At 51.9% G+C, this 18,958-nt stretch overlaps 2 protein-coding genes across 2 annotated transcripts; one reads left to right on the plus strand and one right to left on the minus strand.

The window, feature by feature from the left end:
- Positions 1–211: 211 nt before the first annotated feature.
- On the plus strand, positions 212–8,986 carry GUCA1B (guanylate cyclase activator 1B). The gene is made up of 4 exons (XM_012773218.3): positions 212–567; positions 5,756–5,905; positions 7,295–7,415; positions 8,153–8,986. Exons 1-4 carry the CDS (start codon positions 361–363, stop codon positions 8,278–8,280), a joined length of 606 nt encoding a protein of 201 aa, XP_012628672.1. The 5' UTR covers positions 212–360; the 3' UTR covers positions 8,281–8,986.
- Positions 8,987–10,861: 1,875 nt separating this feature from the next.
- GUCA1A (guanylate cyclase activator 1A) lies at positions 10,862–18,319 on the minus strand. Its single transcript, XM_012773283.2, has 4 exons — positions 17,838–18,319; positions 12,378–12,527; positions 11,955–12,048; positions 10,862–11,644 (listed from the first exon to the last, which is right to left on the minus strand). The coding sequence occupies exons 1-4, from the start codon at positions 18,036–18,038 to the stop codon at positions 11,481–11,483; spliced, it is 609 nt and encodes a 202-aa protein (XP_012628737.1). The 5' UTR covers positions 18,039–18,319; the 3' UTR covers positions 10,862–11,480.
- Between the last annotated feature and the right edge of the window lie 639 nt (positions 18,320–18,958).

The raw sequence follows: 18,958 nt of genomic DNA on the forward strand, positions 1-18,958 counted from the left end.
GTCGTCTCGACTTCATCCACCTCCCTCTGCCTACCTCTCAGTTTTGTCCACTTCTCCCTCTGCAGTCTCCTGGGGCCAGCGTGGTTGCTTGGTTGGCGAGGCTAAGGGGGGAGGGGTGAAGCCGGGGGAGCTTAGGCTGGAGGTCAGACCTTCCAGAGGAATCTCCTAATGGTCTTAGGGAAGCTTAGCTGGCCTGGGCCCGCCCCCTCGCCCCTGCCCCCTTGGCCGCTGATAGGAGATGAGGAAGAGGCTGCTCAAGCCTCTTGGAAAGGGAGGAAGAGGGCCCTAGCCTAGGAATCAACCAGCAGAGGCCCGGGAGGGGACACAGACACTTGCTCCCTGACACTCCTGGGCGCCAAGATGGGGCAGCAGTTCAGCTGGGAGGAGGCGGAGGCGGCCGGGGAGATGGACGTGGCGGAGCTGCAGGAGTGGTACAAGAAGTTCGTGGTGGAGTGTCCCAGCGGCACGCTCTTCATGCACGAGTTCAAGCGCTTCTTCAAGGTCACAGGCAACGAGGAGGCCACCCAGTATGTAGAGGGCATGTTCCGGGCCTTCGACAAGAATGGGGTAAGGCACCCTGGAGGGGAGAAGTGGTGGCCCCTCACCCTGGAGCCAAAGGCACATCCCCGGGGAGGGCTCCCAGCCCCCCAGCCCTCCTGCTCCCGCTCTCTGAGCTTCGTTCCTGTCCACCACTCACCTCTTCTGTCTCACTCTTTCCCCAAACTCTTCTCTTCCCAACATTCTGCCCCTTCCCATCTTTCCTTCCCTCTTCCCTGCCTAGCCTTCCCTCCCTCCACCTCTCAGTTTTTATCTGATGCTCCCAATACCCTCTTCCTGATAGCTGAATGTCGTCTAGTCTGGTAGACGGTCTAGGTCCTCTTTGGTGGTATTTTTGGCCAAGTTTCTGTAGCCCATCAGAGCCCCTGTCACTCTAAACACAGGGGCAAAAGAAGTGTCCCAGATGGGACAAGCTGTCTTAGCATAGACCATGAGCTCCCCCTTGTTGGGGTTTTTCAAACTGAGATAGGTCAGGTGAAAAATGTTAGAAGAGGCTCCTGCACTGACTGGGAGATTGGATTAATTACTGCCAAAGTTCCTTTCAACTCTTCAAGTCTTGGGAGATTTCATGAAATCATTCAGACCACAGGGTTTCTTTAGGCCAGGGGTCCTCAAACTTTTTAAACAGGGGGCCAGTTTGAGGACGCCTACTTAGGCCCTCCAGTGGCACTAGCAGCTGAGAATTCAAAATTCAATTCAACTTAAAACCCCTTGATTATTCAAGGTTATCCAGTTCAGTAGATCTGCAATCCTTTAAACCAGTTAAGTTTGCCTCGACTACCTATTTTGGCCCCAAGAGGGTTGGACCTGGAGAATCCATCTGGAGGAAGCATCAGTACAGCACTCCGCCTCCCAGTGCGTGGAAAACTTGCCTTTCCCAGCTGCAGCATTGGCAGTGCCACTCCAGGTCTGCCCCTGTCCCGGGTGCCAGCCAGCGCACACTCCCTCAGTGTAGGGGTGAGGCGGGAAGGGCAGGGTCGTGTCTTTAGTGCAGCAGAATCGTCATGGAGACAGGCCCCTCGACCACCCCACAGGGCACCTTCTCTCCCCAGCCCCTCTGGGCAGCTCTGTGGGGGAGGGGATATTTTTGTTATTCCCAATTAAATGAGGAGAAAGCTGGGGCAAAAGGAAGTGAATTGAATTGCCCAATGTCACATACTCAAGGGTCCTGACAACCAGTCAAGTGCTCCTACCTACAAGGCAGGAATTTTTTAAGAAATAAAATGATTTTTTGAAAGATTTGAACATCAAAAGAAAAGTAAATACATATATCAGGTCACATATGGCATAAATAAATATGTGCCATAAATATACCAATTGTCCCCATATGCATCTAAAAATCAATGCAGCAACAGTTCAAGATCCAAAAGGGATTATTAAGCCCCTGGGCATTATATATCATCTCTTCCTATAAGGCAGCATATATATAATAGTCATCAATTGTTTTTCTTTTTTTAAATAACTTTTTAATTGTGCTATGATTCTAAATTTACAGGAAAATTATAAGAATAATACAAGTAACTCCCATGTATAGTTTATCCAAATTCCCCAATTATTTACATTTTGCCTTATCCTTCTCTGTCTCAGTCTATATATACATGTATAATGTATGATATATGTACATATGCATACACATGATACATAATCTATGCATATACATAATATATAATATATACACATACATATTTTAAGAGAAAGTTGTAGATATTATGCCCTTTTTTGCTTAAGTATTTCATTCTATATTTTCTAAGAATGAAGACATTCTCTTATATACATTATCAAAATCAGGAAATTCAACATGGATACAATTCTATGATCTAATTGACAACCCATATTTAAGTCTGGTCAATTGTCCCAATAGTGTAGTGTTCTTTATAGCTTTCTTTCTTTCTTTTTTTTTTTTTTTGGTCTGATTGCACATTTCCTTTACTTGTTGTGTCTCCTTATTCTTCTTTAATTTGGAACCTTTAATCTCAAGTTTTCTTTGTCTTATTTGACCTTGACATTTCTGAAGATGGCAGCCCAATTATTTTGTAGAATGCCCCACAATTTAGATTTGTCTGATGTTTCCCCATGATAAGATTAAGGTTTTACACTTCCTGCAGAAATGCCAGTGATGTGATGTTGTGTCCCTCTCAGTGCATCATCTGGTCATATATGTAATGTCAGTTTGTCCCATCACTGAGTGGTTAACTTTGACCATTTGGCTAGGATGATGTCTGCTAGGTTTCTCCACTCTGAAGTTACTATTTTTTTTCCTTATAATTAATAAGCCTCTTGTGGGGATACACCCTGAGAATAAGTAAATATCCTATTACTCATCAAATTTGCATCTATTAGTTTTGGCATTGATAATTTTCTAACTATGGCTGGGTGTGATGGCTCATGCCTATAAACTCAGTACTTTGGGTGGCTGAGGTCGAAGGATTGCTTGAGCCTAGGAGTTCAAGGTTACAGTGAGCTATAATCATGCCACTGTACTCCAGCCTGGATGACAGAACAAGACCCTTGCTCTAAAAAAAAAAATTCTAGCTCTACCACTGTCCCTCCTCTATTTATTAGTTGGCAATCTGTGTAAGGAAGAGCTTTTCTAGAAGATGTTTGTAAGTTCCTCTCTGAGAGACTGAGCCTTCTTTCCCACTTGGTCTTTGTCTCCAAATCTACCCCTGAGCCCATTCCCCATCTTGGCACATCTTTATGTCAGGGAGTTTCATTTCTGGACAATTGGTCTGAGGTTTCTAGAGCAAATAAAATCAAAAAAGTTTATAGGTCTAGCTTGCATATCAAAATCTGGGGTGATGGAAACAAGGTCAAGGCAAAAGGGCAGGTGCACCCTGCCTCTGCTGCTCTCCCTTGCAGTTTCTCTCTGGCGGGTGCCCTGCTACACCCTGGAATGGAAGAAAAGGGAGGCTAAAGATCAAATGTCATTTGCAATTCTTACATAACACGCATTGGGGTCAGGGCTGGTGCACAAATGCATCAGTTCAGGGAGAAACGGGGCAGATAATCCCACAGAGCAGATGACACGCCCACCTATTCCTGAGCAGACAGAGGCATTTCCATCACTCTAGGGCCTCATGGGTAATTGGAGCTGACAAGGACCAGTGTACAGCAGATGGAATTAGTTCCAGCTGGAAGTTTCCCAGAAATGGTCCTGGGAGTTGCAGTAACCTCACAGATGAGACCACTTATCTAGAGATTACTCTAGAAGATGCCTCATGGAAGGCAAGAGGTCTTACTGGAAACTGAATCATGTTGAGAGAGGATGTTGTAGGAACAGAAGGTTCTGAACAAACGAGGAGGGAAAATCTAAAGATCTGGAGAGGAGGGATTTGTCAGTGGCTTTGGTTTTTTTGTCTTTCCTCTCCTTGCACCCCCAGACACCAGGCTCGTTTGCTAGACAGAAATAGAACTTGGGCAGAGAACAAAAGTTTTAACCAACTTAATGAACAAGAGAAGATGTGTAGCTTGAAAGGCTCCACCACTTGCTGGCTGGGTGGCCTTGGGCACCTCTGAGTGGCAGGTTCCTCATCCATAAAATGGGGCTAGCATTTCATACTCAGTTCTCATTAAATTAGAAACACAAGATTGTTTGCAGTAAGCTTAATAAGTACTAACCGCTAAAGAAAGTGGCCTTTTAAAGAACCAACGACCACTACTAAGTAAGAATCTACAGTAAAAAAAATTATCAGAAATGTAAAAAAAACTATATATGCACAAAGATGTTCACTGTGTAACATAAAATATTAGAAGTGTGTTCAAAAAGAGGGAATGCCCAGTACACCTTCCTCCCCCCCAAAAATCTTCTAAAAGTTGAGATTTTAAATAATTTTTAAAGACACAGGAAAATCTTAAATGGAAATCCAGGAAATAAAACTATAAATATAGTCTGACCCCAATTAGGTAAATATATGGTGGGGGGTAAGGAGCCCATATATTTATAGAGATTATCTAACAGATATGAATAAAACACTTTAGGGGTTGAGGGGGGCTAGTTTCCATTTTCTTCTTAGTCTTTCCTTATGCTTTTGGCTATTTCTCTCATTTTCTGCCATTTTCTCTTGTTGCTCAAACCTTGCTCACCCGGACACCCCTTGAGCTGGGGCTCTTGTGTGGCCTGCCTCAGTGGGACAGAAATGCTATGTCATTTCTGATACAAAGTTCGGAGAATGACAGACACTCCTGGGGGAACCGATGGCTCCAATTTTTTATCTGGAGAGCAAAAGTCCCAACCCTGGAATAAGTGAGCTCTAAGTGAGACCCCGGCCCGACTGACCCACTGCAGCCACCACCGTCCCACCAGCAGCCTTTTGCCTCAAACACATTTGGAGAAGAAGAGCAAGAATGTTCTCTTCCTACTTGTTGTTTACCACTTTTGGAATAATTGTTGCTGTCCCATTTCTGTCACAAGAAATTTCTGTTTCCTGGTGAGAGTCACCGGAGTAGACTGTGCCCCTCACCCTCCCTCTGCCCACTTAGCCCCTGAGCTCTGTTTCTCCACCCTTCCTGGATGGGGGTGGGGCACAGGCCTGTCGTTCAGTGTTCAGTGTAATGGCCACCTGGGCTGAGAGGAGGGTGGGGGCCGAGCCTCCCTCAGACTCAGGGTGAGTGAGAGTGCATGGGAAAATCTCAATGTGAGCTCTGCTGCCTAATCTCCTTTCAAAACTACCTTAGTCCCCAGTTCAGATCAAGTCCATCACTGACTCACTGATTCATAAATATTTCTTGGCTCCCAACTCTGGGCCTAAGTGGCACTGTGCTAGGCATGGAGGGGAAACACAAGCAATGTCAACCCCTCCCTTTTCTCCAGGAACATATAATGTGACATACTTAGGAAACAGTTAAGTGACAATGCCAGAGGAAGTCCCAAACTAGGTAGAACAGAGAGTAGGTGCTGTGGATGTTAGAATGGGGAGAGTGGTCGAGAAGGAAGGCTTCCTGGAGGAGGAGACCCTCCAGCTGAGCCTTGAGGGGTGCATAGGATTGGATGATCATAGAGAATGAGAATAGAGAATGTTCTCTGCCCCAGGAGTGGAAAACAGCAGGAGCAAAGGTGCAGAGGCCACATGGATTGCAAGGAATAGGAAGAGCCCTGAGGCTGCAGGGATGAGTGGCCCTGAACAGGGCCCACACCCGCATCCCGGGAAGTGGGGCTGTGGGCCGTAGGGGCCCTCAGCAGCATCCATGCCCAACGCAGGACAACACCATCGACTTCCTGGAGTACGTGGCAGCCCTAAACCTGGTGCTGAGGGGCACCCTGGAGCACAAGCTGAAGTGGACCTTCAAGATCTATGATAAGGACCGCAATGGCTGCATCGACCGCCTGGAGCTGCTGGACATCGTGGAGGTCAGTGTCTCCGGGCTCTCACTCCAGCGCTGCTGGGGCTCTGAGGGCTGGCTGCAGGTGGCCAGCTGGGGCTGCAGAGGAGGACTTGAAATCATTCTGAGGGTGTTTTCTGACCACTGTGGAATTGAGCTAGAAATCAACCACAAAAAGATAACTAGACAATCCCCATCTGTTTGGAAAGTAGGCAATACACTGCCAAATATTCCATGAATGAAAAAAATACTGTCTCTCTCTCTCTGCCCCCCCACACACAAAGTATTTTGAACTGAATAATAATGCAAACCTGACATGCCAAAGTGTATGGAATGGAGCTAAAGCTGGGCCTACAGAAGCATTTATAGCCTTAAAATGTATGTATTAGAAAATAAAAGGCCAAGGTGGGAGGATCACTGGAGCCCGGGTGTTCGGGGCTGCCGTGAGCTACTGCACGCCAGCCTGGGCGACAGAGTGAGACCCTGTCTCTAAAAAAAAAAAAAAAAATCAAAAAGAAAAGAAGACTGAAAATCAATAATTTAAGAAGCCATCTCAAGAAATTAGAAAAAAGAAGAGTAAATTAAGCCCAAATAAAGTGTAGGAGGAAGGAAATGAAGAGCAGAAATTAATAAAATAGAAAGCAAATACTAGCATGAACTATCAAGGGGGAGCGAAGTCCCTGGTACATCCCGGCCCTCACATGTCACTTCCAGCACTGAGGTGGGCGTTGTGCGGCCTGTTTTAGGAAGGAAGTCGCCCCACAGCGGTCTGGGTTCTGCCCAAGCTCGGGGCCCCGGGCAGTGCCACAGCTGACCCAACCCTCAGATCCCAGCCCTCCAGCGAGGGCGGCCTGGCCGCGGAAGTCAGTGAGACGCAGCCTCTGTCCTCAGGCAGCCCCAGTCGAGGCTGAGGAGCCCTCACATGTGCCCGTCTGTCGCACGTTTGCGTGGTGGCTTCGCTAAACGTGGTCTCATGCGGAGAGGAAACGGGCAAAGGAGAAGCCCCGTCTCTTCCCTCCAGTGCAGTCGCCTGTGTCCTTATCCTTCTGTCTTACACACACACAGACCATGCGCAAACACACTGAGTTATCTTCTCTGCATCCCCGTTTCTTCCTCTGTGGGATGGCGCTCAGACTGTCCCGGTGACTTAAACGTCCCTCGGAGGTTGTGGTACTGGGGTTTGCGGCTCACGGCGGTGCTGGGTGGGGTGGCCTGTGCGGCCAGGAACCCCCAGGTGGGAACCAGCCCGTGGGGCTCTGGGAGCACAGCTGTAGGCCGGGTCAGTTTGGACTGGGATGTGGATCGTGTGGTCCTTAGATGCACAGCTGGGAAGCCAGCCCTGGGGAGGGACATGGGTCCCCAGGGTGGGGATGGGGCTTGCGGGACCTCCCGCCAGTACAGCTGAGCGTTCTTGCAGGCGATTTACAAGCTGAAGAAAGCCTGCCGGGCGGAGATGGAGGCCGAGCAGCAAGGCCAGCTGCTCACGCCCGAGGAGGTCGTGGACAGGATCTTTCTCCTGGTGGATGAGAACGGAGACGGTAAGAGGGGCAGAGGCGGCGGGGGGAGGGCTGCCCACCCCGCAGGACCCCTTCTCTCTGGCCGTGTGTTCTTGGGCAAGGCCTCCACCTCCCAACAACCAGTATCCTCATCTGTGACAAGGCCGTGGAGAAGATTATGTGAACTAAAACAAGGGTATAGGAAGCACATGATGTTTGTAGGGGTGATTAAAACTCCTACATTGCTGATGGGGGCCAGGCAGGTGCAATAGAAAAAACAGAAACCTTGGAGTCAGGCAGACTGGGATGACATATTTAACCTCTCATTCTGGGCTCAGTTTTCTCATCTGAAAAATGGGGATGATAATAGTGGTTGAGAGGAATAATGGGACAATGTGTTTAAGAGCGAGGCATACAGGAGGCCTCCATTCAGGCTATCTGGGCTCTCCTCCCTGTAGCCCAGTGCCCAGCCCCAGGGCAGTGCGAGGAGGGGGCTGACTTGCAGAGGAATCCTAAAGAACCTCCCTCTGCTCCACCCAGCATCTCAGAGGTACCATGGACAAAAGTAAAACTTCAATTCTTCTGCAAAGAAAGCCCCTTGAAGGTTCCAGGAGACTCCTGAGAATAGGAGAATTGACAGGCTGCCAGCTTAGGACCCGAGGCTGCAGGCTGGTCTGCAGAAGAGGTGTAGGCGCATCCTAAGAGAGCAGGTCTCTCCTCCTGCCCCAACCCCGGGCCTTCCCTCTGCCCGCATGACCGTCTCTCCTGCCCCTGCTCAGGCCAGCTCTCCCTGAACGAATTCATTGAAGGCGCCCGTCGAGACAAGTGGGTGATGAAGATGCTGCAGATGGACGTGAACCCGGGTGGCTGGATCTCCCAGCAGAGACGGAAAAGTGCCATGTTCTGAGGGGCCTGGGGCCCTGGGAGCCCTGGGGGAGTCTACAACCACCTCCAGGACTCCAGGATCACCCAAGTTTCCAGAGTAGCGGGAGGGTTCCTGGCTCAGCCTGCGTGTGCCCACTCTCACCCTGACATGGACTTCCTGCCACCCCTGTGCAGGGGTGAGTGGGGATGGGGAAGAGCTGCTGGGTCAGAAGTGGCCCAGGGCGCACAGTCCATTGTGGAGGATTTCTGGGGGCGGGGAAGAGAACGCAGTTACGCCCCCCTTCGGATGCTCCTGGGAGAACCACGCCTGGGCTGGGTGGTGCGGGGCTCCCACAGATCCCTAGGCGTTCCCAGTCGGGAGCAGGAGTCAACTGAGAGGAGTAGGGGCCCCACGGGCCGAGCCAGCTATGACAACGCCCACACTCACGAGTGTGAAGCAAAGGCCGACAGGAAGCAGGGGCCGAAAGGTGTTGGGACTGAAGAAAATGTAGGAGCGTGTGTCGGGACCCCCCAGGATCCCAAGCGGGGTTCCCTGGGGAGGGCCCTCACCTGCTCCTCCCCACCACGTCCTCACCAACGGAAAGCTGCAGCAAGGAAGCGGCAGGCTGCGGTCCTCCTGCCATTTGGAGTGGTCAGTCGGCTGTGCTTAAAGGGGCTGTTTCAGCTCTGCCCCGGGGGGTGCTCCCCAGCCGGGGGGTGCTCCCCAGCCCTGCTGCCGACCTGCCTCCCCCGACTCCCCCTCGTCTTCCATACCCGCCCTGCCCCCACCCGCCCCCAGCCCGGGCCTTCCACAGTTCCCAGCATAAGCCGAAGGTATGTCTTCAAAGGACGGAGAAACCTTCTCTCTGTCTCTGGGGAGAACTGGGGGCCTGCTGACCTGGGCTCTAGGCCTCCAACTGCTGTGTGACCCCAGATGGCCACTCCTCTACCCTAACCTTGGTTGTCTGTCTTCACAGTGAGAGCAGGTTGGACGTGGTGAGCAGTTTTCAGATTATTTTTTTAGATGTGGATTCAGCCCCAATATAGAAACTGGATTAAAGGGGAGCAGCTCGGGTTGAAGGGGGCCAGGGAACTCGGTTCCCTCCCAGCCCCGGAGCCAGAGGCCCCTCTGAAAAAACTAAGTGAAAATCAGCAGCATGGATCACTGTCATTCCCGTGAGATCATTTAAAAGTGGGACCTGGAAAAACATTTGTTTCACTTTGAATAGCTATGTTTTTATGTTGATGTATAAAAAAATAAAATGAACCCAAACGAGCCTGTAATTTTATAGGTATATGATATTCAATGAAGTGAATTGATTAAAAATTATTGATAATAATCCAGGTGGGACACAACAGACAGGCCCAAATCATGAAGGTGGTCTGTGAATGAGGTTGGGGAATGTCCTTATTCTACACAGACACCCTCCCAACCTTGACCTTTAGGATTCCCACGTGGCAGCCAGCAACGGAAGGAGCAGAAATGTCGACTCCCTTTTTCCTCCAGGCTGCCCACAGCACTGGCCTCCACCCGCCCTCCATGTCTGCTGCCCAGGCCCTGGCTGACGTCCCTGTCTGGGGTGGTCCAAGTGATGGACAGCACAGAGGGGGCAAAATGCACCCTCTCATCCCCCCACTCGGGTGCCCTCTGACCTGGTGTTTCACCCCCTTTTCCCTTGTTTTCTCTCTCCCACCCCCGGGTTTTTATTTACTCCTCACACCTGCCGCACACCCAGCTCAAGTGAAGACTCAAAGCCCAGAAGAAAGAGCATCTTTGAAAAATGATCACAATTGCTCCAGCCTCTGTCTCTCCCCAGGCTCCTGCGGCAGCCAGGCAGCTGTCATTCGGGGCAAAGCTGACAAAACCTGCCTTGGGTGGGTAGATCTCTGAGTTGGGCATTCTTAAAGTCGGGGTGTGCAAAGAATGAGGATGGGGCCCACCGGTAACAGACTGCCAACTGGAGTCAGGTGTTGCTGCAGCAAGAGAGATTTCAGTTATACCAGGGATGGTCGGGTCATTTGCAACAAGCAATGAATCACAGACCTAGGGGGAACCGTGGGACACCTCATGCCACCAAGCAGGGGAAGTATGAGGAACGTGTGCGGTCTCTTCTGGAAAACTACAGATTTCCTCTGGAAGGATGCGGATTGCTGCAGTGCGACCGACCTTCGCTCACTTCTTAGCCAGCGCCGGGCTTGAGCAAACCCTCCCAGGGTGTCTGAATGCATGCATGGGCACAGACGCTCAGATTCAGCTCTGCAGTCATCCGAACATTCCACCCTCGTCTCCATGGTAACATTATAAACTTCTTGAAGAAGTTGTGGGTTTTTCCTCTTACGGGGGCCCTAGGAGGTGCTCCCTAAAATGGGCATGGTGACCTTTATTGTTTCAAATTTGGTAAAATTTGAATCCTAAGAGATGCCCCCAATTTACACTTAAGGACGCTCCTGTCCACATCACAAAGCCCCCCACATGCGACACACACATCACAGAGAACGCGCCTTCAACCTCCCCACACCTTCTTCTCCATGCAACCCCCAACCACTCTTCCAGGTCCAAAGTCAAGAGTTACCCCCTGTGATGCTGCCTGAGTCAGACTCCTGCAGGAATCTGTTCACAGCTGCTCTCAGCAGATTTTATTAAACCGACGCTTGCCCTTGCGTCTCCCCATTAGCCTGAGTTCCTTGAGGATGAGAACTGTTTTCTTTCTCATCTAACATCTAGCACGAGCATATACTAAGTGCTCAATAAATGCTTATTGAAGAGAGGAATGAATCAACACAAACCACCAGTAGGCTCCGGGGTCCCAGAGACAGGATGGGAGTGTCATTGGAGCACGGGGATTGGGGCTGTGGCCACCGCATCTGCAGGACTCCACCAGAGACCCGGGAAAGCCCAGCCCTCCTCTGAGCTTCCACGTCTAGAAGACTGAGGACAGGAGAAGCTCCGAGGGGAAAACCGGGAGAGGAGCCCGAAGGGGAAAGGGAGGTGCGGTGGGAGGAACAGTGCCCCCAGCAGAGAGTGTCACCACCACCTGTGTCACCCAAAGTGTCCAGAAGCCATCCTTCACTGTCCCTGGCTCTGGACTTCCCCCTCCACCCCTCTGCTGCCCCCATGGACCTCAAAGAGGCCAGCGGAGCCTTTGAGTTCAGTAGATTCCATGTGGCATTAAGACAAGAACGATGACACCAGGCACCACCACACCACCCCACCCCCAGGACAGAGGCAGCCGGGCGCTGGGCTCAGCCGGCTGCCTCCGTGGCCGGGTCACCATCCTCCTCCCCGTCCTGCTCGCTGTTCTGGAGCCTGCGCACGATGCGGGTCAGGTCCAGGCTTCGGGTCAGCGTGTCCAGGAGCATCTGGTCCTTCTGCACTCCCTCCACGAACTCTTCCAGGGAGAGTTCCCCTGGGCAAAGAGAAGGGGAGCATGGGCAGGAGGGTGTTCACACCTGCAGTGCAGGGCCCGAGCTGGATGCTTGCAAGAGGTGGGGACAGACTGAATGCTGGGGGAAGTGGCCCAGAGGGATCCAGGGCCCCCTGTCTGGCCCAGGAATCCCTAAATGTCAGCCCTGGGGCTGGGGCAGAGGCTGGTGGAGGAGGTGACCAGAAGAGGGCCCTCAGTGCCTCCCCGTCCTCTCCTTCTCCTCTCCCCTGGTGACCTCCCACCCCTGATGGCCCCACATCCCTGGTGACCCCTCCCGGGGTGAGCCCCTCACCATCCCCGTTGACGTCGATCTTGGAGAACACCGTGTCGGTGAACTCCTCCGCACTCATGGTCGTGTCGCTGCAGGGGTTAATGGCTCGAATGGCCTGCGAGAGAAGAGGCGGGCAGCAGTGAGGGGACACACCCTCCTCCAGTCGGAGTGGGGACAGCGGAGCTTGTCCGGCTCCCAGCAGGAGCAGGTAGAGGTGCTGGAGTCCGGGCCTCAGGCAGAGCCGGGGCCGAACAGCCGGGCTTCGGTCTCCAGGTGTGGGTGAGGAAAGGCCCGCGCAGGGGAAGGGACATGGCCTGGTCACGCGGCCGGCGAGGGCTCCTCGGTCCGAATCCTGTCGCAACCCGGAAATCGCAGTCCCGACCCCTGTTCGGGGGTCCCCGGGGCGCCGCCCCACCCGGCCCGGCCCTCTGCACCTGGAGTTACCCGGATGATGGTGAGCAGCTCGTCGCGGTCGATGCAGCCGTTGCCGTCCACGTCGTAGAGCTTGAAGTACCAGCGCAGCTTCTGTTCCACCTTGCCCTTGAGGACCAGGCTGAGCGCGGCCACGTACTCCATGAAGTCGATGTAGCCGTCCTGCGGAGGGGCGCGGCCGCCGTGAGCCCGCCGGGCCCATGCCCAGGGCAGGCCACCTCTGTCGCCGTCCGTGTCTGTCCCCGCAGCCCACCCTGCCCGCCCCGGAGAACGCGGGCCAATCCGACCGGCCCCACGGGGTGAGAGTGGCCGACACCGTCTGCACAGGCGTCGGTGTTAGCTGCCGCTGCGTTGGCCTGTGACTCTCAGGCTTGAGCCCCTCGGGCCAGGGGGAGTGGGGGACGCGGTGTGCGGCTGGGACGAGGAAGGACCGCACCCCCAGCGACGCGGTTTGGACGACCTCTGGGAAGTTTCTCACCCTGCAGGCAGGCCGGGCTGGAGCAGCCAGGGCAGGGGCAGGAGGGAGATGAGGAGGCCGGGAGCGCCTTCCCCATTCCCTCCTCGCTGCTCCTACTGTGCACGGTGATCCACTGAGAATTCAGATCCCAGGGAGCTATAAGCCCTGCCCCGAGCAATGCAGTGTTAGGGCACAGGTTCGAATCCTGCCTCCACCCCCTCAAAGCTGTAGGATCTGGGGCAAAAGAGTTAATGCGTCTCTGGCCCTCGATTTCCTCATTGATAGTAGTTAGAACAGTCCCTACTCCTGTGTGATTATTGTGGGATTGAGTGAGTCCGTGTATGTAAAGCACTCAACACTGCCTGGCATGTAGCACTCAATAAACGTGACCTATTGCTACTACTAATGCTATTGTTATTATAAAGAGATCACTATGACATTGCGATGTACAGTCATCTCCCCAGTGTACTCTGGGGATGGTTCCAGGACAACCACCCACTTCACCCTCACCCTCACCCTTCCAGCCCCACCCCCTGCATATACCAAAATCTGCACATACTCAAGTCCCGCAGTCAGCTTGGTGGAACCTGAGTATAGGAAAAGCCCACCCTCCCTACACAGGGTTTCAGAGCATGCAAATACTGTATTTTGGATCCACGTCCAGTTCAAAAATATCTTTATATTCATGGACCTGCGCAGTTCAACCCGAGTTGTTCGAAGGTCAGCTGTATATTCAACAACATCATATGGACAGGACATTATGGAATCATAGGTCAGGAGCACCCACCTCTGCCAGGGCAGGAGCAAGAAGAAGGGGGCTCCAGGAGGCTACGTAGTGGAGGCGTTACCCCGCTGAGTCTCAGAGGAGTCGGTCATAGGGAAGGGTGGCAGAAGACATTCTTGCAGGATATTTCTTGAGGGCCTCCTAAAGGTTTGCTAGCTAACACTCTGCCTGGCCCTGCTGGCTCTGTGGATGGGGTCAAGGAATTAGGGGGGATGGGCCAGCCTCCGCCGGCTCCCAGCAAATTGAATGAGGCCAAGAGAGGAAGCCTGTATCTTGTAGAAAGGCTCAGTGCTGTTAGGAAAGGAGCACTGGACTCACAGCACGTGAACTTGAACTCCAGCCTCTGCTCCTCCCCTTACAACCATGACTCTGGAACCAGGAAGTTACCAAGAAGCAGATTTTAGGTCAGTATGAAAAACTCTTTAACAGGCAGAGTTGGCCAGGCATGGTGGCTCACACCTGTAATCCTAGCACTTTGGGAGGCCGAGAGGGGAGGATTGCTTGAGACCTGGCACTCAAGCTTGAGCAAGAGCAAAACCCTGTTTCTATAAAAAATACAAAAATTACTCGGGCATGGTGGTGCATGCCTGTAGTCCCAGCTACTTGGGAGGCTGAGGCAGGAGGATCACTTGAGCCCAGGAGATTGAAGCTGCAGTGAGCTATGATCACACCACTGCACTCTGGCCTGGGTGACAGAGTGAGACCTTGTCTCAAAAGTAAAAAAATAAATAAGGAAAGCCAGGCAGAGTTACTCATGGTGAAAGGGTCAGCCTGGTGCAATAATGAGCTCCCTGTCGGTGGAAGTATACAAGCAGAGGCTGGCAAGGATGTGGCAGAGATGGGGCAGGAGGGTCTCTGAGATCTCCTGGTCTGTGCTGGGCTGTGGCCTCGAGCAAGGCCGTAACCACTCTGAGCCCCACAGTGGAGATCTTGGACAGAGCGAGCATTTTCGTGGTGCTTCCCATGTTCAAGGGCTTTCACTCACCTCAGCTCATTCAGTCCCAGCCCACCTCCCAACACTGTTATCAGAATGGAGCAAGGCCCTCCCAACAGTGCTTGGATAAGCAAGAAAACCGCTAAGGAGGTTTCCTCTGGAGAAGGGGATGTGGGGTGAGGATGCTTTTCATTCTTTATCTTTCCATATTGCTGGAAATTTCTACAATAAGCTGTATTAGTTTTATAATTTAAAAGAAAAAAAAGGCTAAAAGGGGCAATGGAAAAAGTATGGGATTTTGTACCAGAAAGACCTATTAGGAGAGGCATGACCTTGGACAAGTCACACGACCTCCTCGAGACTCAGTGGCCTCAGCTCTAAGTTAGGAATGACAATATGTACTTCTCAAGATTGTGATGTGGATTAGATTCGATGATAATACTACAGCAATACTAACCTTTTCAGTGTTCTCTGTGGACTTCCTGGGCTGGGTGCTTTATTTACTTATTTAATCTCCCAGCCCCACTCCCCACCCCTAGGAGGTGGGCATTTTTGTCTCTGTTTTGGATGAGAAAGCTGAAGTTGGGAAAGATGAGGCCACACTACTAATGAATGACAGAGCCTCACCTACAAACCTGGGTCTCCTAAGTCCTACACCAGGGCTCACATGTGGGCTAGAAGATTTACATTGATTTGTGTGCACCTGTGTGGCTGCCAGGCACAGCCAAGCCCAGGCAAAATTTTGAAGTAAGCAAAGCAAACGCCTGTCCCCCACTTCCCACTCCCCACTCACACCCTGTACCCTCCAGCCCCGCATAGCCGGTGCAATGCCCCAGGATACAAATGTCTTCTAACCCAGGGGCTGGTGAACTTTTTCTGCAAAGCTCCGGAGAGTAAATATTTCAGCTTTGCAGCCAAACGGCCTCTGTCATTTAGCATGAAAGCAGCCGTAGACAATTTGTAAATAAACAGGCATGGTGTGTTCTAATAAAGCTTCATGTGCAAAAATAGGCCCGTGGGCCTCATTTGCACATCCTTGTTTTATTTAACTCCTTTGTGTCAAAACTTCCCAGTCCTGTGACCCATCTCCTAGCCAACCTGCTAAACTGCTCCATGCTGATGACAACAGGTCAAGACACCATTGCTCCAAGCGTGACTACGTCCCATGGATGTATATGAGGCACAGTGGGTCTAACAAGGACGCTCTTCATTTTAATAAGTGCATAGTTAATTAATGTGTATTGTAAAATACATAACTAGCTGCAAAACTCATGACTTCTCATATATTAATTCACTGATGCAACCGATATTTATTAAGCACCTACCATGGTCCAGGCACTGTCCTAGGAGCTGGGGATTCAGCAGGGACTAAGACAGGCAAATCCCTGCCCTCGTGGAGCTTACATTCCGGCAGGGAGACAGACAGTAAACATGATGTGTAAATGTTATTTAATATCTGGTCTTATAAGATGAGAAGTGCTTGAGGGCAAAGGAGAGATTAGGAAATGCAGGGGTGGGGACCAACCCCAGTTTTAAATAAAGTTTAAACCAGGAGATCAGGTGTTAGTGAGAAATGGACATTTGAGCAGAGACTTACAGCAGGGGAAGGTGTGAGCCAAGCAGAATTCTGGGACGAGAGGGTCCCAGGCAGCACAAAGGCCCTAAGGCAGAGGTGTTGTGGCATAAGGGAGAAGGCCACATTGGGCAGAAACAAGAGGTTGATTTACTTTCAGTGGGAAGAAAAGGATCAAGTGGTGGTTGCATGTGACAAAAATTGAAGAGATGGCAGATGACAGACCCTAGTTAGGTTGTCCCTCCTTGGTGTCATATGTGTGATTTTGGGGGGTCCTCCTGCAGACATGTCTTAACCCGAAGAGTTTCCTTAGCAGACAAGAAGATGAAGTATTTTTGTGTGTTTAGGGGTAAGGTGGTGGGGCTTAACCCCTGACTCTTCTTCGCCTCCCGCTTAGGAGTTACTGCTTCTTCTGGAACATTCTGGGGGTCTGGCTTGATGATTCCACCCCTCCTAGTCTCCACACCACGGGCTCCAGTACTCGGCTCCCCTACTCCCCCTCCAAGAAAGCCCTCGGGCCCAGCATACTGCCCTTGAGGCTGGAACTCAAAGCCCATAATCTGCTTTGGTCCCTTAACCCTAAATATTAGTGAGTTTTAAATAGCCGCCGAGCCCAGCTTGCCTAGAAGCCCCGCCCACGACGGCGCCTGGGCAGCGAGGGGAGGAGCCTCTCCCGGCCTCCCTGGGCACCTGGCGGCCACCGTCTCGCCCTCACTGGCAAGCGAGGCACAGTGGGGAGGAGCCCCTTTTGTGAATTCAGGTTCTTCCACCACTACACCTTGACTGCATTGTTCCAGGTGCATAGAAGGTGCCCTATTGAAAACCAAAGAGCACCTTAACTCATGCTCCCAGCAGCCGTGGCAATGCAGGTGAATAGGCTGAGGCCTAGAGGAGAGACAACGGGCTCAAGGTCACCCAGCTGGGCCCACACCCGCCACAGTGCCAAGCTCCCCTTTCAGCATCCCCTCTAGTTTATCCTAAGGTCCTCCTCTAGTTTATCCTAACGCGTCCCAGTGGTTGCTGCGGAGACGTGCAGTTTGGCCCCCGTATGCACCTTCAGCCTCACTTGAGAAAGGACGAACTGAGGTCACTGGGCATTTTGAAACTGGGGGTATCCTGGATTCCCCAGTGCCCAGGGAACCGTCCCCAATCCTAGCATCTACAGAACATCATAGCTGAGCAGGTGGCGTGGGGCTGCCCGTCCCAGAACAGCGGGGCTGGGGACTCGTCGTCCCACTGCCTGCTCTCTGCCCCTCCTCCTGCAACCTTGGGGGCCTCCAAGGGTCTTTGCAAATGCACCATGCATAGGACTGGCACATTGAGGGTGTTCAATGACCATCTTGGAATTGTCCCTGTTCATTTTGGAGTGAACTGAGATGTATGTTTGGCATGGGCAAAGTAAACCATTAGATTCAGCCTCAGATTATGCTAATTTGTGGGTCTCTCTGTCGTCCCTTGGAAAGCGAGAACAGGGACAGGGTCTGCTTCATTTCTGATCCCCTAGTGCCTGATTCACAGTGGGTGTTCAACAGACATTAGGTGAGTTGAAGTCCTAATGTGGAAAGTCAGCCTCCCCCACAAACAGGTGACTGTGTAGATGGAGTCACCTCCAGCAGACGCTTCTGTGATCCTGTCTGCTCCTCCCCCATGTCTCCGCCAGCTGGTCAGGGCCCTCGAGGGGTCCCTCCAACACTCCCTACCCCCAGCCCCCAGCCCCTGCTCACCTTGTTGAAGTCAAAGGTCTCAAACATCTGCTCCACATACTGGCTGGCCGACGGGCTCAGGTTCTTGAGGCCGAAGAACTGGCGGAACTCATAGAGCGTGAGCTGGCCGGAGGGGCACTCGGTCATGAACTTCTTATACCACTGGTGGCACTCGGTGCTGCTCAGCTCCTCCACCGACTTCCCGTCCATCACGTTGCCCATCGTCCAGGCCTGCAGGAGGCTGATTCCCGAGACGGACGGATCCTGTTTCCTGCTGCCCCCTGCACAAGGGCGCCCGGGCCTGCTAAAATGGAGCCCTGCTGTCTCACAGGCCCGAGTGCCCTAGGTCTGGGCAAAGAGGGCCCCGATGAGTAGGACTGTGCGGGGCAATGGCAAAAGGAGGTGAGCAAAAGGGAGAGGTAGCGGGTACACCCAGATGCCAAAAAATGGGTGTTCAAAGTCCCCACTAAATCCTTGCAGCCAGTGGGACCTGCACCCAGAGAAAGAAGAGTGAAAATAGAACAAAGCTTAGAGAAGCAGAGGCCTAGGATTACAGGCTTGAGCTGTAGGTGAGAGGATTTTTTTACCCAGTGTGCAATCTCCTAATCCCTTCTTACCATGGCAGAGTGGGTGTCCAGCCAGTGGCTGCTCTGATCCTATGACCTCCATGACCTTCTCCTGCTTTGAGTGGGTTCTCAATGCTTTTGCAGTCATGGTAAGAATGGCCACATGATATGGTTCTGGCCAAAGAGATAATTAAAGTCTGCTGTGGTTCCTGGGGAAGCTTTGCTTTCTTGATAAAAAGAGATAAAAGATGCAGCTAGTACTGCCTTCCCTCCTTTTGGCCTTGATATGGGTATGATGCTTTGAGTGTAGCAGCTATCTTATGACCATGTGGTTACAAGCAAAGGGCAATGCCAAGAAAACCAGAAATGTCAACCATCATTGTTGAGATGCTGAACCCATGAAAATACCCACCGCCTCTCCCCATGGCGTATGAATGACTCATCATGACTCATTTCTGGTTATGTTCCAAAAAAGAATCCCCTCTCTTTGTTTAAACAAAAAACAAACCAAAGGTTGGGCGCTGTGGCTCACGCCTATAATCCTAGCACTCTGAGAGGCCGAGGCGGGAGGATCGT

Source organism: Microcebus murinus, chromosome 5, assembly GCF_040939455.1.
Source record: "Microcebus murinus isolate Inina chromosome 5, M.murinus_Inina_mat1.0, whole genome shotgun sequence".
Classification (NCBI taxonomy): domain Eukaryota; kingdom Metazoa; phylum Chordata; class Mammalia; order Primates; family Cheirogaleidae; genus Microcebus; species Microcebus murinus.